The sequence below is a fragment of the Ictalurus punctatus genome, chromosome 13 (genome assembly GCF_001660625.3).
Source record: "Ictalurus punctatus breed USDA103 chromosome 13, Coco_2.0, whole genome shotgun sequence".
NCBI classification, from domain to species: Eukaryota; Metazoa; Chordata; class Actinopteri; order Siluriformes; family Ictaluridae; genus Ictalurus; species Ictalurus punctatus.
In genome coordinates this window covers 16,936,172-16,962,576 of record NC_030428.2, presented here as the reverse complement: position 1 = coordinate 16,962,576, position 26,405 = coordinate 16,936,172, and the positions used below count along the sequence as shown (strand labels likewise).

General features: G+C 36.5%; 1 protein-coding gene across 1 annotated transcript; it reads right to left on the bottom strand.

Annotated features, from left to right (window-relative positions):
* Positions 1 to 1,559: 1,559 nt before the first annotated feature.
* Positions 1,560 to 25,827, bottom strand: stxbp4 (syntaxin binding protein 4). Its single transcript, XM_017483721.3, has 22 exons — positions 25,486 to 25,827; positions 24,227 to 24,300; positions 23,934 to 24,029; positions 23,777 to 23,846; positions 23,510 to 23,584; positions 22,181 to 22,272; positions 21,641 to 21,734; positions 21,123 to 21,255; positions 20,732 to 20,838; positions 20,410 to 20,638; positions 19,259 to 19,337; positions 18,173 to 18,288; positions 17,598 to 17,694; positions 17,322 to 17,434; positions 16,651 to 16,740; positions 16,371 to 16,436; positions 12,364 to 12,540; positions 11,011 to 11,124; positions 10,370 to 10,419; positions 6,819 to 6,961; positions 2,069 to 2,126; positions 1,560 to 1,821 (listed from the first exon to the last, which is right to left on the bottom strand). The coding sequence occupies exons 1-22, from the start codon at positions 25,545 to 25,547 to the stop codon at positions 1,713 to 1,715; spliced, it is 2,244 nt and encodes a 747-aa protein (XP_017339210.1). The 5' UTR covers positions 25,548 to 25,827; the 3' UTR covers positions 1,560 to 1,712.
* Between the last annotated feature and the right edge of the window lie 578 nt (positions 25,828 to 26,405).

The following is a 26,405-nucleotide window of genomic DNA, read 5'->3' as shown; positions in this document are numbered from 1 at the left end:
AAGATATATTTAACAACATGGAGAATGAGAGGGAAAAAATCAATACACATGGCCCTGAGCATTTGGTGTATTGAGTTGTGCTTTACACTCCAACTCAGAAATAGCTAGACCCGTAACACTCGGCACAAAAAGTAAACTGGAAATGATCATATTCTCTTGTCCGGTGTACTTTATTTCCATCACAACAAAATCAGAATATATTCCCAAATAAAACAGGGAACATATCTAATTATCATATGTATCATATCTGTCTAAACATATATTTCTACTCTAAATCTGTTATTAGGAATATTTTAAATAATAAAATTAAATCAGCACTTAGCAAAGCAAACCTTCAAGACATACTTTTCAGAAAATATCAACATAAGGCTAAGGGTACATCCACACATGCTCACATGTGTGCTATGCCTCTTAACAGTTATAAACGCCACATAGGATAACAACAGACGAGTATTGCTTTGCTGTGTTGAGAATATCAGACTGCACAAGAATGAAATATAAAAGTAACTAACATGCCATTGTGAATTGTGGACAGTGTCCCAGTCCTCTGGAGCAGATTTTGAGAGCCACTACAGTAGAAGAGTCGAATAATAATAAACACTGTCCATTGAAGATGTTATAGACAGATTATTACTAAACTAACTGTATACTACATTTATATCAGTCAGAGATAATGCATTTAAACTAGGTTTAAAGATCAGGACTTGGCAAAGCTCACTTTACTTTCTTACAGACCTGTCTGGGTACAAGACAGGATGGTACATATATTGACTTCAAAGATTTGAATTTTCTGAAGAATGAAAATGGTAAATGGGCTAGGTCAGAGACTTGGTGAAGAAAATTGGAAAACAGCAAAGCCCAGAGTGGAATAACAAAGGAAGTTCTTGAAATGGAAGAAAAGGAGGAAAACCGGAAAGTAGAATGTGTGTGTCTGTTTTGTGATTTAAACAATGGGGGACTTAATGTCAGTTCTCCAGTCTTCTCCAGGGGACTGGCATTAAGTATATATAAATTTATTTCACAAATTGTAATGTTAAAGCTCCAATTAGGAATAACTGCAACGTGTAGGACATTGTAGATAGTGTTAGAACAGATACCGTGAACAGCCACACTGCTGAGATCTGGAACTTGCTATCAATCTGGCATCACTTCTGAGCTTCAGTATAACTCAGCTACAGAAAGACAGCACATATGTAATTGTTGCTGCCAAATACTCTAAATGTAAATTGTATCACTATGCACCTCCACCAATGTGTCTTCCAAAAAAAAAAAAAACAGAGATAGTCATGAAATGACAACAGCACTGACTTTGTCTTGTTTGTTTACCATAATAGGAGTTGCTAATAATGTTAATCTACATCTTTGCTAATTATGTGGACACTTTGAGCAATATCCAGTATCATGCCCATCCAGACTGAAATAGAAAACAAGTCTGACTCTTTAAAAATCTATAAAAAAGGCATTGGTGGAAGCAGATGTAGGAGTGCTTGATACTGGATCTGTACTACAAATTATCAGTGTCTGCATTTTCATATGGCCCAGAAAATCATGGAACCCCCTTGTAAAATATGTTTGGATTTAATACTGGTAAAATTAATCAGAGTTGGATTTAACCTACATGTAAAGTTGTATTTAATGCAATAGCTTTAGTCTTTTTTGGTTTTGTAAAACAAATAATCTTCAGAAAAATGTCCATTGTTGTGAGATTGGGTCTAGCCTTTGGACTCTGGTGAGTTCTGTGTTGGCTTGTTTGCCTCTGGTTCAGACAGACCCAAGGAGTTCATCACAGGGTGTGTCCATGATGTTGTCTGAGTCACATGGCTATGGAAACAAAAATACATATCAAATCACATATACACTGGCAAGTCACTTGTACTTCTGAGACACTCTCTTTATAATTATGCTTAAAACAAGACTCCTGTGTCAGAAAAAGTAAAATCTTGATCAAATTTACACTCATAAAAAGCCATTACATACTGAAAATGGATGGAAAGAAAGGCTGCACAGTGAGAGAACAACAACTAGCAATGATAGGCGGGTTAAATATATAATCTTGTAAGCTACTTACTTGATGTAGTATTTGGCTCCATTTGCAGTATATGCTTCATCCCAGCCATAGGGTAAACCTAAGAGGAGATAAATAATGTAATGGTGTCCTTATGATTCCATTTGTTTTAAAGCTGAAACACATTTACGTGTGCCACAGTTTTACTAAGTTGCAAGAGTAATCAGAGCCTACATCACACTCTGTTCCACTGTATTGACTTCGTCAGCGAGTATTCTGTAGTCTGTCACGTGTAAAAACACATGCATCATCATTCTCAAAGTTAAGGTTACCCTCTTTGGTTTCAGCAGGTGAGGACACGGTGGCACTCCATGTGCAACAGCCCTCCCAGTGGAAAGCACTCAGCTGAAACGTGAGCATAGCTCCCTAAGAGGTCACATGCAGCCAAGCGTGTCAGACAAGCTTTCCTTTTTTTCTTCCTCTCTTCCTCCCCTGCCATTCTTTTCACGTTATCCTTCAGCTCCTTGCTGATTATCTGTCCTCCCCCTCCCACACTTCTACTGCCTCATCACCCTCTCTCATCAATGTACCTTTTGCTAAATTTATTGCCTTTGCCTCCTTCATTATGAGTTCAAAACTAAAGATTGTGTGAACAAGGACCCTCAAAGTTATTAAATTAACAGAGAAATAATATTAAATGCAACACTATACTCACACTATATTCCAGAGGTGGGGAGTAATGAAGTACATTTACTTTGTTATTGTAGGTGTGCTTCTCTGTTTTTACACATTAAAAAAAAAAAAACCTGTACTTTCTCACTATAAAACAGGTTACTGTATATTCTACACTCGCCGTCCACTTTAATAGGAACACCTGCACGTCTGCTCATTTATGAAGTTATCCGATCAGCCAATCATGTGACAGGAGCACAATGCATAAAATCATGCAGATACAGGTCAAGAGCTTCAGTTAATGTTCACATCAATCATCAGAATGGGGAAAATGTGAACTCTGTCACTTTGTGAGAGATGGGCTGATTTGAGTATTTCACACATAACAGTCTCTAGAGTTTACACAAAATGATGCAAAAAACACAAAAACACGTGAGCAGAGGGCCTGCATGCTGAAATACCTGGTTGATGAGAGAGGTCAAAGGAGAATGACAAGACTGGTCTGAGCTGACAGGAAGTCTAACTGAAATAAACACTTTTTCCACAACTGTGAGCAGAAGAGCATCTCAAACCTTGAGGTGGATGGGTTGGACAGGTGGATGGGACAGTTGAAGACTGAAAAAGACTTCCAGGAGATTTTTTCCCCCTAATCTTCTGTCCTGTTTCAATGATTCTGTGCCCACGATAGGCTCAGTTTTCTGTTCTTTGCTTGACAAGAGTGGAACCTGATGTGGTCTTCAAGGTTTGATGTTTTGTGCATGCTGATTGTTTGAGTTACTATATCCTGCCTGGCAACTCAAACCAATCTGGCCATTTTCCTCTGACCTCTCTTATAAACAAGGCGTTTCCACCCACAGAATTGTTGCTCAATCGATGTTTTTTGTTTTTCGCACCATTCTGTGTAAACTCTAAAGACTGTTTTGTGTGAAAATAATAGGAGATCAGCAGTTTCTGAAATACTCAAACCAGCCCTTCTGGTACCAACATCCACGCTTAAAGTCACAGATATCACACTTTTGTACAGGTGTTCCTAATAAAGTGGATGGTGAGTGTATGTATTTTTGGAATTCATGAGTTTACTTTGTGCATTAGACTGCTTCAAGCAGTTGATTAATATTCCTATTTTTATATTTATTTCAACAATTTACATTGTATTTATTTCAGTTGTATTTATTGTATTTATTTCAGTTGTATCAGTTGTTGTCACGATCTCGCCGGCAGATGGCGCTGCGGTGACGACGTGCACGGTCAGCTGGAGAGTGCGTGCACGTGCTTGAAGTGAGCATGCACAACAGGACTTTTTTTTACAATGGACATGTGCACTTGTTTTGGTTTTTGTCCTGTCCCTCCCTGTTCAGTTATTGGCGGAGTTGTGAGGGTGTGTTTCCAAGTGTTACCAGCTGTCAGCAATTAAGGTAATTGTGACTGGTTATTTAAACTCCTCGCTTTGCTGCGCATGTTCTGGGGGTATTAGAGACTGAAAGGTGCAATGGTGCCATGTGGTAAAGTTTCCATAGCTTGTCTAGTTTCTTGTTTCATGCCATAGGTAAATGAGTTTCATGTCATTGTAAAATGAGATTTTCATGTCATTGTTAAATGATAGTTTCAGGCCATAGTTAAACAAGATTTTTGTGTCAGTCTTGTTCTAAGTTTTGTGTTTCCTGCCTCATTTCTAGGTAACTGATATATGTTTAAGTTAGTTAAATGTGGTAATGTTTCCATGCCCTGTTTAAGTTCATGTTTCTTGATTCAGCTCTAGTTTTGTTTAGACCTTGGTTCCTGCCTCATATTATCTTGACTTAAGTGGTAATAAAGACTTTACTCCTGTGCTTACTTCCTGTCCAAGTCTTGTTATGTAACAGTTGTATTTATTTCAACAATTTACATTCAGTTGTTTGTACACATACTGTATGTGCAAGTGAAAAAAAAAAAACTGGATGTGAAAGGAATGTCTCTCAAATAAGTAGTTTACATATAGAATATGTATTCCCACCAAGCAAGCTAGTGAGTTATTATCCTGCTAATTTTGTGAGATTTGACACATGCTGTCAAATCAGTTCGTTTCAGCTAAGGTTTGCCCATAGTTTATGGTCATTGGTAAAAGGTATAATTTCATCACTAATTTCAACAAACATCACTGTGTCATGTAAGGTGCTGGCTCCATTTGCATTTTTGACTCTCCTTTTACTTTCATATTTAAAGTAGGTTTTGTTTTTTTGTTTTTTTTTTCCTTCTGAACTCGAACCTGCACCTTATATTGAACCAGAGTTTTCCTTTAGATTAGTATTTTCACTTTTAATTTTTAGAATTTTATATACTTATACAAAATTTGCAGTATATTCATGACTTAGTATCTTTACATTTTGGGAACAGAGAAAAATCTCTTGATTCTTCAAAATAATCAGGTCATAAATACCATTTATGCATTCAACTTATCATGAATTTAAGTTGTCTATAAGGGTCTCAACTCCAGTGTTCCTGTGATATGCTCCAAATCCACAACCCTGACCAAAATAAAGCGGCTACTGAAATCGAGTGAGTGAGAACAGTCTACGGCCATTTAAAAAAGAGAGAAACTTTTGTTTGGGCAAACATGTTTGAGTTTGGCTCTTCTGTTTCATCCATCAACATCTAGACGCGTCCAACGCTATTCCTGGATATCATCCACCCTGCAGAGTTTCATGCCAACACACCTGGCTATAATTTCTATATGCTCCTGAAGGCTGTGATTAACTGTATCAGGTGTGTTAGATTAAGCAGGACCCAAACACATCAAAGGTGGTAGATTTTCTGGATCAGGGCTAGGCAGCCATGATCTAGACCAGCCAAGTACATCTGCATAGACATTAAATTACCATTATTCATTGAAATATCCTATTTTAAGCAGAATCTTTCAACTGAAAAATATATAAACATACATGTCAAATGTGCCTACTAACTTTAAGTATATAATTAATCTCAATCACTATATAATGATCTCTATGGAAAGGAAATGTAATTTAACAGCAACAACAACAAAAAAAACTAATAGAGATTCTATGATACTTTGTGCTACTTTATTTTTCATGATTCTGCTCTAAATCTCAGCGGAGGCCATCAGCAACTCGTCTTTACTGAGTTTACATATGCACCAAAATTAGGTCATGATAACAAAAATGTAAAAGAATTTCAACAGATAAACACTTCTCTTCCAACCTAAACAATGCTGCAACATATACAGTACTTTATTAAGGAACTCACCAAATCCATATTGAAGACTTAATCAAAAGTGATTAGTAAAGCAATCTACAGACTGATTCAAGATATTTGTAAGTAAACACAATTTTCTGTCACCAAATAGGTCTGCTCTGCTTTAATAAGCCCCCTTCTGTTTCAGTTTGACACTGTTGTCTGTGTCTTTGTACGGCGCCTGCTCCCTGCAGAGTGCTGCGTGACATCTAGTGCTTTTGAAGAACCTGACAATTGCCTTTTCAGAGATTTGTATCCAGGCAACGACTGCAGCGCTGTGGCAAATCAGACCCGATGGGCATATTGTACCAGGAAATGCACCTTAGATTGCGCTTCCTTATTGGATTGACCTAAATCTTTTCACACTGTATACCAAAACCAGATTATGAGATTTTTCCCTGATTAGTTTATTCCATACTCTAATATGTTCCTTTAATGTGGTACAGTGAAAAGATAATTTGACCAACGCATTCAGTTTCCCCAACATCATATGATTATGGGTGAAAATAAAAGAATGGACCAGATGAAAGTGGCATATTTTTGCCTGATATATTTTCAATATATACTTTAAATCTCTATCTATCTATCTATGTATCTATCTATCTATCTATCTATCTATCTGTCTGTCTGTCTGTCTGTCTATCTGTCTGTGTATCTATCTATCAATCTATCTATCTATCTAGTTAATTTAATTTTTAAGTTCATTTAAATTGGATTTTAATTGAATATTGCAAAATATTTCAAGAGACGTGTCATGTGACTTAGAAATTAGGCTTTTTGATGAGCCACAAGTGTGGCCAAATGATCTGTCAGCATCAGAATACATCACTATAATCAGATAATTAGGACATCCTTAGTATACCATACTTTATTACAAAACATTTGAACAGTTAATTATTATCAGATCACTTACAGTCAACCTCTAAGATGGCTTGAACTGTGTGAATGAGCTCCTGAGCCTCCAGAGCCAGCGTGGAGGCCATTCCAGACACTTTCCTCCCACTTTGTGTAGTCAGAGTTGGAGACAGTGTAGCCAGCTTTGGCTCACTTTCAGAACTGCAAAACATAAAAAGTAATACAGCACTTGTAACCAAAAATTATCAACTAATTTTCAAAGAAGTCAATTAAACACTTGGTAAAGAGATCACCTCCATCATAAATAGTATTAAGAAAATAAATGATGTACAGACATAAGAGCTGACCTATTAACTGTTATCTAAAGATGCTAAGAAATTAGGAGCATTGAACATGATTTACAGGCTGCAAGCTATATGTGGTATGAATGTAACTGGTCTCAGTTATCTTCATATTAAATTATATATTGCACGATTATCATCTGATTAGTTTGCATTGTTCCTGATGATAGCTATTCAATTATGGCTTGAAGAAATGGAGAGCAGAAATGTTCTCCACTTTCCAGAAAAATAGTTATTCTTGTTCAGAAGTGGTGTATAAATGAAATAATAGATAGTACTTTATATATTTCAGTATGACCTTGTTATCATTAATATGGATTTTATAACAATACAGATTATGTTTCATTATAGCATTCTTTTCTTATTCTGTCCTGTTCAGACAGAGCATTCAGGATCTCAGTGGATCCATAGCTTATCCCAGGAACACTGGGCATGAGACAGGAATACACCCTGTCCATGAACACACATTCACACCTATTGGTAATTTAGCATTGCCAATTCACAAATCCCAAATGGCTTTGGGATTTGGGAGGAAAATCGATTTTCCGGAGGAAACTCTCATGGACATTTGGTAAATGTGAAGCTCAACACCGACGGTAACCTATAATATTGTGTAGAATTACATCCAGGTTGCTGTTTGAGCCAGGGATATTGGAAGTGCACAAACATTGCAGATAAATATAAACCTCAGAGTTGATATCCAGGATAAAGTACAAATGTAAATATCCACTGATGGGATTTGATGGGAATTATTAAACCAATGTAGAATGTATGGAATTAAATCAATTATGGTGGAATTCTGGTGTATATATTTTATAACTGTGTATATATACACTGTGACCATCAGTCCTGCTTCAGTCTTTGCTGCATTCAATCTTTTTTCTCAGAGCTCTTCAACCTCAAACTCTAGTGTTGAAGAAAAAAAGGTCTTTTTTGTTATGTTTTTCATTATAAAATCTATACAGAAATGACCTCCCTTTGACCTGAAAGGAACAAAAGCACACAGACCAGGCAGAATGAATGCTACAACCCATTGTCCAGTGTGCCACCTAACACAGAAAATGTTAGTGGGGAAGGGGCTTCATGTACTCAGGCCCACTGACACAGATAGAGAGTTATGAAACGCACTTTCAGGAAACTGGAAGAAGCCAATGTGAAATACTTCTTGCTAATAGTAAGTTGGTTGTTTAAATGCATTACAAGCATATATTACATTCTGAAAAGCTCTTACATTATTATATTACATATTCTTTTGATATGATTATTTTCATTTATTTTCTTTTATATATAAAGTTTCATTGCTTTATTCACATTGTAACCTTGCTATTTGGCACCTGAAGCCTATCCTAATACACATCTTTCCAAACAAACAAGTCACTTTCTCACTTTTCAAAATGACCATATACTGTACACATTCTCATTATTTTGAGATTTCTGGTGTCACACAGAAGAGGATGGGTTCCCTTTCGAGTCTGGTTCCTCTCAACGTTTCTTCCTCATGATGTTTCAGGGAGTTTTTCCTTGTGACTGTTGCCTCTGAGTTGCTCATTAAGAATCTAAATCTACGTCACGATTTCGGTAAACCTGCATTGTGACAATGTCTATTATTAAAAGTGCTAAGCAAATAAAACTAACTTGATTGATTGTTGTTAAAGCACATTGTATATTATCATACACACTTAAAAACTGGGTCTAATTATGATGTAGTGACAAAGTCAACTAACCCTATAGCTCTTTTCCATCAGAAAATATAATAACATTTTCTTCTGTTTTGAATAACAAAGTGCAGGCTTATTCTGTCTTTACAAAGATATCCCATTCTCCTGAATATATGTCAGGGTTTGGTTTAGAATCTGGACAACAAATGTTCCAAAGAGTTTCAAACTTACATTATCGCCTATAACTTATTATTATTTCCAAACAGACTTTTCATAATGTAAATAACCTTTATTAATACTGTGTAAGTTAAGAAACAAATTAAGAAATTTAGTTAACAAAATGTTAATACTTAACTATTATGATTATTTATGGATATTCATACAGTGCTGATTTCATCTGTTTGTCTCATGCTAAATAGGCTTAGATCTTCAAATGAAATACAACATAAAACAAAGGCAACCTGAGTAAACATACAGTACAGTGTTGTTGTTTTTTTTGTTTTTTTATTGAAGCAAAAAATGTTACCCAACACCTATCACCAATGTGAAAAACTAATTGATTTCATTTACTTCTAGAACTAGGATTTACACATATGCTTTGGATCGTTGCTTTGCTGCAGACTCCAGCTGCACTTCAGTTTCAACTTACAGACTGAAGACTGGACATTCTCCATTAGGATTTTCTGGTAGAAAGCAGAATTCATGTTTCCATCAATTATTGCAAGTAGCCCAGGCCCTGAAGCAGCAAAGCATCCCCACACCATCACACTTCCACCTCCATATGTTATGGGTATGATGTATGATTTTATAATGGTATGATGTTCCTTTTGTGGAATTCGGTGTTTGGTTTACGCCAGATTTTATGGGACCCCTGTCTTCTAAACATCAATCCAGTTTTTCCATTTTGAGATAATGGCTCTCACTGTGCTCCTTTGGAGTCCCAGAGCCTTTGAAGTAACTTTGTAACACTTCCCAGACTGATGTATTTCATTCACCTACTTCCTCATCATTTCTGGAATTTCTTTCAATTTTGGCATAGTGTGTTACTGGGTAAGACCTTTTAACTTCATGAAGTTGAAAAATTGAACAGGGTTTGCAGTAATCAGGCCTGGTTGCTTTTAGTCCAGCTGAACACCATTATGAATGCAGTTCCATAGATTTAGGGGCAAATACATTTTCACACAGGTCCAGTTGGTAATGGATAACTTTTTTTTGCTTCAATAAATAACATTATCATTTAAAAACTGTATTTTGTGTTTCCCCAGGTTGCTTTTGTTTCATCTTTGATTTTGTTTTAATTTCTGAAACAATTTAGTATGAGATATGACTTATTTATCTTTCACAACACAGGACATTATCTCATAAGCAGCATTTGGTTAAATGAGATAGAATCTATTTAAATATAGAAAATGTAGACAGAAATGTAGAAAATTCTGACTCCATCTGCACAGTATTATATTATATCTCTGCTAGCAGTGCTAATACTGCTACTCTTGTACCTGAACCATTTGAGTTCTATTTTTAAATGCTCTTAAGTTTTGGCTTATCCTGTTGCATACTTCTTTAGCTATTGGGTTAATATTAAGGTGAAAGTAAACTCTCTCTCTCACCTATAAGTGCTGAAAGATCCTTGATTCTCTGTTAGGAAGTCTTGAATGGCCTGGCAAAAAAAGATCCCAGTTAATAATTGAGTATTTGGGGAAATTAGATATTAATATTATTAAGGTAAGAGTTGCTATACAGTTAGTATTTATCTCGGTCTAATATGAAAATTATATATGTCTGTTAATCATATACTGTATAAAACCTTCCCTGACTTAAAGGGTAAAAGAATAAGTCCAGTAAGTGAACAGCAGTGGTGAAGGGCCACCCAATAGTTGATTCAATTATCATATAAACAACAGTAGAGGATTTCCCTATCAGAGAGGGTTCCAAGTCAAACCCCTTTAGAAACCTAAGGACCCTTAACTATAGAACCATTAACAAATACAAGTGTATTATTAAGTGCTGCAATATCCACAAAAGTACCAAAAAGGAATGATATAAATATGCAAGGTTGAGATTTAAAGTCAGGGTTACAGTTAATACAAAATTATTGCCATGGCTTTATGGTATGAATGGCTTATTGGAAAAACATTAAAACTGTTTCAGTATATTGTCTTAGGTCTTTACCCCAGAATAGGGAGTGGGCAAAAATCACTTGGGAAAATTGAGATTGCACAATTATACATTTATATAACCACATTCATACCTTCACAAAGTGCAGTAGTTTGCCAGTAGAAATTTCAAAGCCATTCTTTGCAACTTCACTTTTCCGTAATTGACACTCAAGCAAAGCAATCCTTTTCTTCAAATCCTGATCCTCCTGTGTCAAATATTGAAGTTACTAGAAGGTATTAATGTTGACATTCATCTACAAACATTCAGTTTTAACCAACTTTTCAACTATTCAATTCTGTAAGCCTGGAAAAAACGCTTTGGTTTGCTTTTTCTTACTTTTTAATTGCATCCGTAAATCATACATTGCATAGAAATTCATTCAGTTCTTACAATTCTACATATTCTGAACTTCACTGAAAAATCATTATCGACACTGTTATAATTATACACACAAATTTGCTGTTTGTTCATTCCTTCTTGTGTCATGTCACATTTATGAGGGAACTGTGTTAACATGCTGCTTCTCTGTTCACAGAAGTATTCCTTATACAAACTGTATGAATCGTGGTAATTCGGTATATAACACAGGTGTGTTGCTTGTGTGTGGTGTCCAGTGGCATATTCAATATGAATGATAGATTTGGGTTAAAATTCTAAAACTTGTTTTTTTTTTTTTTTAAAAGAAGAGTGCATGTAGAATATTATAGGTTTTTATACATAGCAATGTTGAAGGAAGGGTGGTTGAAGGAAGAGTTTGAGTTGGGGAACTAGAATGTGACGTGGTATCACATAGGCTGCATGCATAAAGTTTCTATAAAATAAAGCAACAGGTTTGCCGGCCTGCATGCTATTTCCAAATGGCAAAGCCCAAAGGCAAATTCTATAATCTAGCAATACTGATGCAAAACATCCAGTACTTTGTCAATTATGATATCTTATGTCTTGTTGGCTATGGACTTTTGGACATTTTTTACTACCGTATATCAATGTCTTTCTTTTTAAGATATTTTTTTGTGCTTAAATATATAATCAGCAAATCTGACTTCTTGTGATGTTTCCAAGGTCTGAAAGCAGGTAAGTTCTTTCAGACATAAAGTATGTCATGTTTTTTTTCCACTTTCCACTTCCACTTTTCATTTGGCGAAAAACTGTGATCTTGCAAATATAATAACATAAATGAGATTCTTCTGTGACCTGTGAGGCTACTAACCACATTTTTCTTCATCAACCCACGTCACGCAGCAAGATCACGCAAAAAGCCTTCACTGCACTTCAGCCCAGTTACTGAATAATACAAAGCAAACAGTGACCTACTTTTCACGGTACAGGAGAGAGGGAAACCCTGAGCTGGATCTGAGCAGGAAACGGGAAGTGGGAGTTAGAGGAGTGGGCTAAAGCCTTTACTTTAGTGGCTGGGAGACTAGCTTTTTCTCCTAGCCTATACCTTCAGTTGGTCTGACTTTTCTGCTCTCATAGACTTCATCTCTGCTATCTCTTCCTCCAGGAGGTGGATAACCTCTTCGTAGTCCATCTCCATCCCCTGTGCCTGCTTCTGCGCCGCCTCAGCCAACTGGACCTGCGTCTGCAGAGATCTTCTCTCATCCACAGCCGTTTTTGCCTCCTGCAGTAGCATAGTAAGAGTCAGAACGATGTTGCTGGGAATCCACAGAGTACAGTGCTAAGGGGTTCTCCCCCAATTCAGCACACTCAGTACAGCACCTCCCTCTCTCAGATTCTCCAAATGCTCCCAACATGACCAAGCACTGGTCTAGATCAGTTAAAATTCTAACTTTTTGTATGAAGAGCCTAACTCTTTGGCTTGAACAAATGTTGATTTTATCTACAGTGAGTGGGTGTGGACAGGGATGGACCCTGAAAGGGACACCTGAAAAATATTAATGCATGCCAGTGCACTGGATGCATTTCCAAACAAACAAACAAAAAAAACTCAGGAATGCTACAAGGCCAATTTAATTACAGAGCAACGAAGTGCCATAGTACTGAGTAATGAACATGTATCACTAATGCTATGAGTCACACATGCTACCCTTACAGATTAATTCATATGCCTTTAGGGATTCATATCACTTTTGCAGCTTGTGTAAGTCAGTTAAATATTTTTCCAGAAATAACACTTCATCTTAATGTAATCAGTAATAATGAAGACTTTTCCTTAGTACCTGTACTATGTACTGGCCAATTAGGAGCCGGCCAATAAGGTGACTCTGTGACCAATGCTTTGAAAAGATGCAACATCATAAGACTATTTGTACACATAAACTCAGCAAAAATGAAATATCCCATTTTCAGAAGACTGTATTTTAAAGATTATTTTGTAAAATCCAATTAATCTTTACAGATCTTTATTGGAAAGGGTTTATATAATGTTTTTCATACTTGTTCAATGAACCATAAAGAATTATTGCACATGCACCTGTGGAACAGTCCTTAAGACACTAACAGTTTACAGGCAGTAGGCAATTAAGGTCACAGTTACAATAACTTAGTTCACTAAAGAGACCTTTCTACTGACTCTGAAAAACACCAGAAGAAAGATGCCTAGGGTTCCTGCTTACCTGCGTGAGCATGCCATAAGCCTGCTGCAGGGAGGCATGAGGACTGCAGATGTGGCCAGAGCAATAAACTGCAATGTCTGTAATGTAAGATGCCTAGGACAGTGCTACAGAGTGACAGGAAGGACAGGTGATCGTCCTTGCAGTGAAAAATTACATGTAACCCTGTGTCCCCCTAGAATGGGGCAGTGGTGGCTTAGCGGTTAAGGCTCTGGGTTACTGATTGGAAGGTTGGGGTTCAAGCTAGCACTGCCAAGCTGCCACTGTTGTGCCCTTGAGCAAGGCCCTTAACCCTCTCTGCTCCAGGGGCGCCTGGACGCCTCTCTGACCCTGCGCTCTGAGACCAGCTTCCTGTGCTCTACTGTATATGTGACCAATAAAGACTCATTATGTGATCGAGAACTTGCCAATGCCTTGGTGGAAGAGTGGAGTAACATCTCACAGCAAGAAATGACAAATCAGCTGCAGACCATGAGGATGAGATGCACTGTAGTACTTAAAGTAGCTGGTGAACACACCACATACTAACTGTTACATTTATATGAACCCCCACCCCCATTCAGGGACTCATTATTACATTTCTGTTCGTCAAATGTCTGTAAAACTTTTTCAGTTTATGTCTCAGCTGTTGAATCTTTTTATGTTAATACAAATATTTACACATGTTAAGAAGTTTTCTGGAAATCAAATCAGTTGAATGTGGGGGATGTTTCTTTTTTTTGCTGAGTTTATATACAGATGTCCACAAGTGAACAAGGAAGTGCTCAGTCCTCAAATGTTCCCTGTATTATCAATCCCAGGTCACACCAGTGCACAAGATATGTGCTATAAGGAGCAACACTAAGGGCCTGAATAATCTCTGCAAAACGTACACAGCAGCTGCCAATTTTTCACAAGTCCAAATAAACCATAAGCTTTTAGCAGTCACGGGTCTCTATCACATGTTTATTTTTATACAACACATTGTTTTTCCATGATAATACCAATAATTATACAGTAAAACCACTACATAGTAGATTCACTTAAAATGCAAATCAACATGCACAGACTACTTATAATTCAGAACCTTCAATACTAACGTTCAATACTATTGTATGTGGTTATAAATAGTAAATTATGCCACGGCAAACATTCGCACTATGCTTAAGCCATACATATACTTTAGCTAAGACTGTGAAACAAATATATTTGTAATTGCAGTTCTTCATTTATATCAAATTCAGGAGAAGCACTGCACACATGCTGCACATCACAATAAAAGACTCAAATGGAGACACCTCATTCCTGAACCACATACTGTACCCATTCTCACGTGGGTAACAGCTCACCCCACACACACACCTTTCAGTACTCAGTGGCCCTGGTGCAATGCGTGGATGGCACACTCATCTCCAAAGGGAACGCTTTAAAGCCTGCTGCCTCTCTGCTGGGCAGCCTGTCTGCCTACCTGTTACTCTAATGGCATATATAGCACAGAGAGCGTGGGTGGGGGTGAAGAGAGCAGAACGGATTCAGAGAGGCAGATCCAGGTTTGAAAGAAGTGCAGGCTTTTAAAATAAATCCTCGCTTCCTCAAGGCTGGGCTTTCAGCGCTCCCTCTTGGTTGCTTTTGCTCTCAGCTTGGTAAGTAATGGAGCTCAGTGTGGTGCTGAGATCACAAATCCATCACTGTGTTCAGCATGACAAATGTGCAGAGACAGGTTGCTTTGACCCAATCACATGGTCATACGGGGTCACACAACTCAGATCAAGCCCACCATTCAAAAGTTTGAAATCATCAGTTCATTTCATTCAGCACATTATTATTTTATTCACTGAAAATGTTCTATACAAATACCAAAAACATGACACCAAATGATATTTTATATGTCTTATTTAAGTTTTTTTACCTTTAAAATTATTATTATTATTATTATTATTATTATTATTATTATTATTATTATACTCCATTATTATTGTTTCTTTTCTCAAGACCCCCAACAACACTGTACATAATTCTGAATACATTAGTATTATCATTTTTATTCTTTTTTTTCTTTGTTTTTTAACCTGTGGCTGTAAAAATAAATAATGTGATATATAAAATACCCACATCTCTATATTTATATGTGTTCTCTTCATTGGTGGATTTCATTAACACTCCAACAAGAACTTAAGAACTTATGTGACAAAATAAACTCTCACTGAACATATTAAATCGCTATGCTCAAAAATGCTCTATGTATTCTATTAATACATCAATACAATCATTTTAAAAAATCTGGTGTTAATGATATTTAATTACAGTTGACATACTAATGAATTTGATTTATGTAACAGATAACGCAACTCGGAGTTGATTCCATTTTTCATGACTCACTGAAGAGAACTATTTCTACACACAAGCTCAAATCTTTACTGTGCCCTACACACTCCAACTCCCACATACAGTGGGTGGTACATGCCTCCTGAACCCAGGACAGCTTATTCCATCATGCTAAGAATGGAGCATCTAAGTACAGTGTGAATGAGGTATGATGTAAGCATAAAATATATTCAAATGTTTACAAAGAAAAATTTCAAAAATATGTGCATGTATACTGTGCCCTTTGATGGATTGGCACCCTGTCTACAGTGTCCCCGCCTTGTGCCCGATGCTCCCTGGGATAGGTTCCAGGTTGCCAGTAGGATAAGCGGATAGAAAATGGATGGATAGATGTAAATGCATACTTTGTATCTTCAGCACTAGCCATTTCACATGAAGCTGATATTTTTAAACATAACAGAATTTACTGTAGAGCACCAAGGAAGCTGGAAGCGAGCTCCCTCTAGGGGCACTTTTAAAACAGTGCAATGCAAATAATCATGAAATGAGCCGATGTGAAGCAACAGGCACTCACCTGCTTGACTTTAGTCAGCTCCTGCTGCATCTCCTGACACAGGCTCTCAGACTCAGCCACCCTATCCTGATGGAGTTAAACATCAGTGAAGTCAGAATAATGAGTCCTTTGTAAATACATGCAGACTTAAAGAAAAAAAAAAATCCACCATGAACCACTTGTACACATTTATAATTAACTTGCTCCTCAGTGGGATCCAAGATTTTTCCTTTAAATACAATAAGAATCAAGGCTGCACAACCCATCTGCATGTTTACCAAACTGATATTATAAATTTCACCTGCAGTCTCTTTATTTCTCTTAAGGCTTCAATGTGATCTTTTCTCATTCTCTCCATCTCATCCAGGTCATCAGAGTCAGATGTTGATACCTCAGGGAACACAAAGAGGAACATATTTTCACTAAGTCCACCATGTTTTAGCTGCCAGTATTTCAGTGCTACATGTCATTAGTTGCCACTGCAGGGCCCTTAAGCAAGGCCCTCAACAGCTCAGCTGTATAAATTAGATAAACGTAAGTCAATCTGTATACGGCCAGCTGCCAAATTCCATAAATGTCAATGTTTTTTGCTCCATTTTCTCCAAGTTTTTGTCATTGCCAATTCCAACCCACTAGCTAGATCTCCCCTAACACAAAATTAACCAAGGTGAAGGTTTAATGCATGCTTCTTTCAGCTCTGGCACTGAATCTGACCACATGGAGGAGCCGTTAACTGCACTCTTCCTAATACATTTGTTTACAGACAGAAACAATTGATTAGTGTCACTCAATCCACAGGGAAAAAAGAGTGATGTCTTACCCACAGAGAAATAACATCATTTCCCACGCCAGTCAGCAGTACCAATTATCCTCTATACATATTTTTAGAAATATAATACTACTTTGTACCTTTTAGATATGTTTTGGGACATGAAATGTTAAATAGTAGAATTTGGTATTTAAAAATTCTACCTGCGGGTTTGATGAAGAGTCAGTCAGATCATCAGAAGTGACTCTGGATGTTTGCTGTTGCACACCTGATTTGTTTGTCAACTTCAAGAATTCCTTCGTCACAGTCTCAAAATCTGATTTTCAACAAAACAAGTCTAATTAAAACCTGTAGTCTATCATTCTATATTGTACTTTGCATTTCAAATGGTGACAAAAGAGCACAAGTTTTATATTTTTATTTACCATGATTTGGTCAACTTGCAGAATAGGACTAATAATAAATGTGAGACTTCTCACCTCCATAGGCCACTGTTCCTCCTTGGTCCACCAGGAATTTCTCTCTCAGTGGCTGGAGCTGAGACTCCGTCAGCTTTAAACCCAAGACCTCCAGTGCCTGGGGATACGACAACTGTCATCTTACAAAAACTGTGACTGAGTGTAAATTTGTTTCACTCTCTCTATCACTTCTTTTAACCCTTTTTTCACATTCTCATAATTTTTAATATGTACTTTTTATTTGTTCAAGTCCAAAGAAATAGCAGTTTTAAACATAATAAATATAGCTGCATAAAACTACTTTAAATGAAACATAGCAAAATAAGCAGACAAAAAATGTTATGGCCTGGTGTGATTGAACAGGGTGAAAGCTGCAGAACAGCTGCTATCAAATTTTCCCATTATTGCACAGCAAGAGTGTACTAATGACATGTATCATCTTTAAAGCATCCAGCAGAGTCATTAATTTGTTTCACATGATACACAGCAGTAATGGATCAGTGTAATAGAGAGCATGGTTGAGCAGAATGGAAAGTTGTCTGCTGGTTAGTTCACCCGCATTTGACCCAGCTGTTAACATGAGGCAAAGAACAAACCTGCTCCAGCTTCTCCAGTTTGATACGGCAGCTAGATGTGAGTGAAGAAGGCTTCGGATGAATGACGGAGACCATGGTGCTGAACTTACAGGCAGTAGTGGCATCTGAAGACAAAGCTATATGAAAAGTATATATTTATGGATATTCAAGGCTCATGTGATGTTAACTATGCCTTAAAAACTACAACATTGTAAGTACATTTTTGTCTTATAATATGACAAAATTAAAATGATTTTATTTTTATGACCCTGAGCTCCCACAGGCACAAGGCACTTCTCTACAGAGATATGAGAGATTCCTGAAGAACAGCAATCAATTTCCTTCTAATGTCTCTCTATCCACTCTGTCTCTCTATCCACTTATCTCAGAAATCAAGACTAGGGTCTAACTACCCACACTGACATCACTACTGTAATCAAGTTCCCCATCAAGCACAACAGTGAACTGGAAAAAGTACAGTAATATAATGCTATATATTTGTTATATATATATATGAATGTTCAGCACATTTTGTAAAACTGACATAAAACTGACAGTTCTCCAATTTTCCAGATTAATCCTTCACTGATTGCAAGGGCTTTTAAGGACTTATATGTGTACAAATTCTGTCTATAATTATCTACCCCCTTTGCCTCCCATATTGAAACTCCCTCAGGTAAAGCGATGTCAAACAAAAACTTGGTCATACTGTGCCTCAGCAACATACTGTAGTTTATACCTGACCTAAACTGACATCAGTTTATTTTTGTCTTATCCTGGAGGATTATGCTGAAATAAAGTGTTAGTTTAGTCTTCTCATATTGAAAATGCAGTAACCCCCTGACTGGATTATCTTTAATAATAAACACTCGTCAATACATTCTGAATGCTTGTTCTAGTGGACAGGTCATCCAGGTTGTGCACGAGTAATGTCCCTTGCCTCAGAATATAAGCTTTTCTGATTGTTTTTATTTGATGAACTGCTGTTCCAAAACATAAGTTAGCAAAATCAAACTTTGTGAACATTCAAGCAAAAATATATAGAGCTTATCCATTTTCTATTTAAACAGAAATGTTGGTTGGTACACTGCTTTAGGTTTGTAGTACCAGAGTTGTCCATTGTGGTGCAGGCACTGTCAGGTGTAGTGACTGAAGGAAGCTCTGATTTCACCGGTACTGCTCGTATCTACAGTAGAGAGAGAGAGAGAGAGAGAGAGAGAGAGAGAGAGAGAGAGAGAGAGAGAGAGAGAGACACCAAACAGTATGAGACAGAGGACTTAAAGTGTTTAACTATAAAGGTCTGGTATGACTACAGCTTTTTATTAAAGTCAAACAGGAGTCGCACCTCATACTACATTGTTCTTCAAATATCTATTAGGTATATCTCCTATTTAAAGATAGGATTGAAGACCCCTGGCCCGAACATGTCATAAAGGTTTATTATCTCTATCATGAGCTTCATGAGATTCATGAGGTATAGTACTGTCAAAAATCTTAGGTACTGTGGGGGGTTTTTTGTGTCAATTTTTGTCTTAGATGACTATTTGATTCAATTCAATTCAATTTTATTTGTATAGCGCTTTTTACAATAGACATTGTCTCAAAGCAGCTTTACAGAAATATCAACATGGTATACAGATATTAAAGGTATGAATTTATCCCAACTATTTGATGAATTCTGTATTCATTATTTAGTTAGTAAAAAAAAATATTTTTTTAGATTTGAAACATTACTTTTCCATCAAGAATTAAATGTTTCAGAAAAATGTTTGCATGTCAGTAAACATATTACATCATAGACAACTTTTCAGACAAACAACATAATAAAGGCTGTGAGTGATGCAAACACAGACGCAAGTGCAACAGTCAAAGTGTTCAGAAGAACTGTACTGTAGCAAATTCTCCAAGATACTTAGAAAAACATGCCAGCTAATTTCTTTATAAAACTTCACAAAGTGTACCTGAGACTTCTGATGTATTTTAAAGGCAAAGTGTTGTCACAATGGATATTGACTTCAAATTCAAATCAAAATGTTACTTTATTGCTGTTTACAGTCCTTTATAGCAGATTCCCTTTTATGTAGAAAGGTTTAATTTCATTATGTTTGAAGTTATATTGTCTTTACAGAATTTCTTTACATGTGCCTTAGACTTTTGTACAGAATTGTATCTAACTGTTTAACAAATGTCCAATCTAATTAAGGTTCTCAAGGAGAATGGGAGTCAATCAAGCCCACATATCCAACCCCATGTGTTACCTGAGTGAGATTGACAGAAGGCAGTGTCTCACTTCCAGAGATAGGAGTGGGATTAAATTTGGGCACGAGCCCTCCAGGCATAGTTACAGTTACTCCGCCAAGGGTCAGTGGTCTGAGCTGAGAGCCTGTAGTGGATAAGGGCTGTAGGGAAATAGGGCTGTGTGGGCCGCTGCTGGAACCAGAGGAAGACCTCTGCCTGATAAACGCTATCTCCACAGTCGGGTCAGGTCTGGGTGGACATCACATGTAGTCAGGTTTTAAACACTTTTTTATAAAGTATGTAGACACAGCTATGAGTGTGGACAGTGCAATAATGTCTTACCTGAGCTTTGTTCTGGTTAAAATGCTTTTTGCTTCCTCATGTGTTACTCCAATTAAGGACTCTTTATTGATTGATATGAGTTGATCTCCTGCTTTTAGTCTTCCATCCTAACATGACACAAAGCAGAAAAACAAAACAAAAGCAATAATTAATTTACTTACTCAAAGTGAAGCATTTTCACATTTATGTATTATATCTATATCTATATCTATATATATATATATATATATATATATATATATATATACACACACACACACACACACACACACACACACACACACACATATATATATATATATATATATATATATATATATATATATATATATATATATATATATATATATATATTAATCTAACATCTAAGGCAAGTGATGTAGTGTTTCACCCTTTGGCAGTCTCCTCCAGGCATAATGTCCTGAATGAACACCATTGGCCCTTCTGCACGGTTTGCTCCACCTTTAATGACCAAGCCTAGACCTGTTCCCTTTGCAACACATATCAGCTGAATCATGCAGTCGCTGGGGGAAAAGAGAGAAAAAAAGAACGACAACTGTCGCCAATATAATTACTTACAAGCGGATTCATTTTTCTGACCTGAACTAATCTTTTGCAGGATTTTCCACCTGTGCAGGACAAACAGCTGTCATTGCAGGAACACAGTTTTCAAAAACAGTAGCAGTCCATTTATTGATACCTGATACCAATTATTGATATTTGAACAGTAGCAGTCCATTTATTGATACCTGGGATCTTACAGTTAAAAAAAATAAAACAACCTAGAACCAAGTAACTCAATAAAATGCAAATGAATTAAAACAGCCGATAATAAAAATGCTAAAATGCTAACCTTATTTTACCTGTAATGATTAATATTTATGCACTGTTCCACTGTATAGATCTTACCAGCAGACCTGTGGAGTAATTGGGTTTGTGCTACAGTCTTTAGGGCTTGTTGATCTGGATGATGATGATGATGATGCAGTGTCAGTCAGTTTACCTTAAAATGAGAGGAATTTTTATTAACAAACTGTGCATTTATTGCAAAAAACAAACAAACAAAAGAAAAACAACTCCAAGCCTTCTATAAACTGACAGGATGTATTTGCACTTGACAGTTCTTGCTCTTTCCTATGGCTGCAGTTGAGCGCACTGCAGGAGGTACACAGGTTTGGCCCAGAGGGATTAAGTACCTTGATGAAGGGCACAATGTTAGAGGTAAAATGAAGTTCACTCAAATCTGTTGCGGTGTGGTGTGCCAAGCTGTCTACCTAGCTGTGCTCCAGGAATAGTTTTATATCTATCATATAAAGGGGAATGAAGACTCTTTCTAGGTTAAGAACTTTAAAAGCACGTGTGCCTGCAAAACTTCAAAACTGACATTAGTTTTTGTCAATTGTTCCAAAAATATTTTGGAATTTCATACTGTAAGCAAAATGAAAATACCTGTAGAGAGAAGCGTAGGAGAAATCCTGCCCGTTCCTGAGCTTGTGTTGCTGTTGGAGCCATATTTCTCCATAAGCTCAACAAACTCTCTCCTAAGAACATACACATGGTTGATTGCTCATCATTGCTAAAGTGAACCTTTATTTATTTATTTATTTATTTATTTATTTATTTATTTATTTATTTATTTTTTACAATAGTCACAGAGGTCATGTCTTTATGGATGGGGCAGCTACATGTTCTGGAGCAAGCACTACTTACAGTTCATGTCAAAACATTTGCACCAGATTGCCTTCAAAGCTACGGAATGATGCACGTTCTAATCTGATGTTAAATTGTATTTTATAAAATATATAGCAGAAATTTAAAAGAAAGATTTAAACAGTGGAATTGTAGTAATCATTTTGCAACTTTATCATAGTTAGCCAGTTTAAGTAACTGCTTAAAACAAACTGCTTTATTATTATTTGAGAATGGCTCTAACTAATAACATTATTGTCCTAATCATATAACACTCAAATACACTGATATACAGAACAATAATTTTAGCATGGGAAAAACATATACATGAAACATATGTGAAACATAAAAACATATACTTTTATATATATATATATATATATATATATATATATATATATATATATATATATATATATATATACGTTTTAATGATCATTTGTTCATTAGCAGAAATGTTCATCTTCACAGGGTAGGGTTTGTTCATATTCTGTGCATTCAGTCCAGGTGGCATCTGATTGACCGATGGCCCTAATACGTCAACATGCATCCAGCTCTAGCTAAGTGTGTGCCACAGAGAGTCTCAGCACCCAGCACAATGCCAGCTCAATTAACTCAACTGAACATCAGCAGATTCAGACAGATGTCCTTGATAGCAAACTCTGATTAGTATAGAGCAGTAAACCTGAATAGTATCTGACTTCAGGTGTTTGCTCAGGAATATTTCCCCAATAAATTAATCACTTGTAAGAGGGCAGAATGCAAAAATAAAATGCTACAACAGTCTTAATTAAGTGTAAGTCTTTAATGCACTTAATGTATTAAGGCTATTTTTAGACTTATAAAAAATCAAGAGGCTGCGTTCTGAACCACTAACCGGATTAATGTGGATGACGCCCTGAAAAACTCACATTTCATGATCCAGCATAAGCCAATCTTTTTTGTTTTTATATTCATAATTTATCTCAAACTCTACCTAACAGAACTTTGGCTCTAAACCTGAAAAACCAACATCCGTATTTATAACATGGACCAAAAAAAATAAATCAACTAAATCGTAAGAAGCATGGCTGTAAGATTTTCATATACCTGGACTCCTCATCACGGGCGATCAGAAGAGACATGTGATTCGTGGCTGATGCCATGCGCAGAATCTCCACTGCCCTGACAAAACACAGCATAGCATAGGGCATCATTAACCTTCAGGGCATTAAACATAGATAATTAATTTATTTATGAGACCATGATATAACATAATTTGAGCAGTGTTTTACAGGGTGTGTCTGAGCAGAGATTTATGCATGTGTTCGTATTCATCAATATTGCATTCATCATCTTCTCTGTATTATTTGATACCTTTCATTTGTAACGCCTGCTAAATTCATGTTGTTGACGTCTAAAATGAGGTCACCTGCTTTCAGTCGTCCTGGCAGAAATAGAATTCTGGAATTAATTATTTGAATGAATGTTAATTCAATCATAGATATCCTATGTGTGTTAAAGTCCAACATACCATCCTGTGCTGCAAGACCACCAGGTAACACTCGCTTAATAAAAATCCCAAACTCTTCACCACTCAGCTCTCTGTATCCTCCAATAATCTTCACCCCTAACAGACAAAAGCAAAGGTTTGGATGTTATAGCACCACTGCAACATATTTTTCCATTTGTAACACCTCTTTGTAATTATTGTTATCATCTATGTAATTACATCAGAAATAATGTGAATCATAGACCTGGATTCTAATTAATCAACTAATAAACTGATGGTAAAATAAATGATCAAGCTTTTTTTTTAGTCCTCACCAAGACCTTGTCTGCAGTCTAAGAATTCCAGTCTTTGCACAGCACGGTTGATGCCATGGGGACCCATGATTGTCCTGAAAAACACCTTTAATATTGTCATCCTCTAATTACATTAGAACACTGTGAAACAAATGAGTCAAATAGCTAACTTTAAATTTGAAAGGAATGGCAGTGAGTTTTAAATTGAGTTTTAATTTGATTGCTTGGTCATGCAAAATCACTACCTAATCTTATTTAAGGAAAGTTGATCATAGGTGTACTTCATAAGTAAAAACTGCTCAAATTAAAAAGTGTGCCTTGAATCTGTTAAACAAGAATCTGATCCAGAATGCTACACTTTTCAAAAGCTGTACTGTTATCTAACGTGTTAAGTATGCTGTTGAAGGTGATGCTTTAAAAACTAACATTAAATGCAGATTTGTAAGTGATTTTAATACTGTATCATACATACTTTTTGTTTGTTTGTTTGCTTGTTTTACAATTATTGTAAATAAATAAGAGAATTTTATGTTTCATTATTACATTTAATGTGCTAAATTGGCGTGAGGTAAAATGAAAGTCAGCAAATCATGAAAGTTTGCCTTGCAGATTTGGGTAAGTTTGGGTAAAGCTGAGGTGGAAATACACACCAAAGCTCAAAGCTAAGAAGATATGATCGGTGTTTGACCTTTTCCTCAAGTGAACTGTTCCCTCCTCCAAATGCAACGCAAACATTTCAGTTTAATCTCTGCAGCAGCATATTTCAATACAATCGGCATGGGCGACTGGGCTTACTATAACAGATTGTGTTGCAGGAGATGTAACATTAACACTGATCACTTAACGGCACGACATTAAGATATACACTGAGGAGCCATGCTGTGTGCACGTCTAAAATGGATCTAAACAATGAAACCCTGCAAAATTCCATTACCATGGTTTTCCATGACAAAATATCTTGTCCTTGTATGTTCATTATATAGAAATGAACACAAACAGATTGTGACGACACCCTGCTTTGAATTATCGTAGGTTTTCGGAGTCAAAACAATGTGTGTGTCTGCTTAAATCCTACTTAAACACAGCAAATCCTCTTCACCTACACATGCACTGCCAACCTAACCCTCACAATCATTTACAGTCAAGCTCACTGCCAGATACTCAACTCAACCAAAGAAGATTAAAATCATATCATGATGCAGTAGTGAAATTAGACTCAAAGGCATGTACAGCTTTGCCAGATCTGAAGGCATTCTACATTAAAAACAAACACAACCTACCAGTAGAGCAGGGATAGTCCGTCAAAGTGCTCTGCCTCCACTGACTCTGGCAGCAGTGGCATTGCAGGTCCAAAAAAAGATGATGAAATATTATAGAGGCAACCTCATCACCAGGTCGGGGGGATGACAGTTCAAATCAGGACGGTCCAAAATGACCGAGACATAGCAATCTAGACAGACAGTTACAGACACGCGCCTACCTATCCACTAATCTCCCCTGATACTCAGCAGTCACATGGTGTGCTTTACCTCTCTCTTCACTGCCACTGCTGACAATGTATCTCTCTCCACAACTGTATCAAAACAGCAGCAGGCTGGGAGAAGTCGCAGACTATGTAAAGGTCAAACACATCTATCAGACATATAGGCATACATGAAATGTCGTAAACCGTCTGAAAATATCACTGCTGCTGGAATTACATTTAGGTTGGACTAACAGAAAAATATGTATATATACATTTATAAATATGGAGTTCTACATATTTATCACATTTGTTTTGAATAATTATTCAGTAATAATTAACTGTCATCCCTTAATTGTTTGCAATGATCTATTCAACTATCTTTAATTATATTTTCATATTTATTTCTGTCTTTGTTTGCTTGTTTTTTGTAATTATTGGTTGTCCTTTAAAAAAAAAAGTGCAACTGCAATCAGCATTCAGCACATCAGTTTTAAACTTGGAGCACAGACCAAAATAAGTTCACTAATATCATTAAAAAAAAAAAAAAAAAAAAAAAAAACACTAAATAAATAGGTGCAAACATGCATACATATTTCTATATTAATGGTCTGTTTTTAATTGATGTCTGAATTTCTTTATTTTCCTTTGTTTATGTCTGGTATAGGGAGCATAATGATGGAGCAAGTAGTGTTGCTGAACTGCTTCACAGCTCCAAGGTCCCTGGTTTAATCCTGT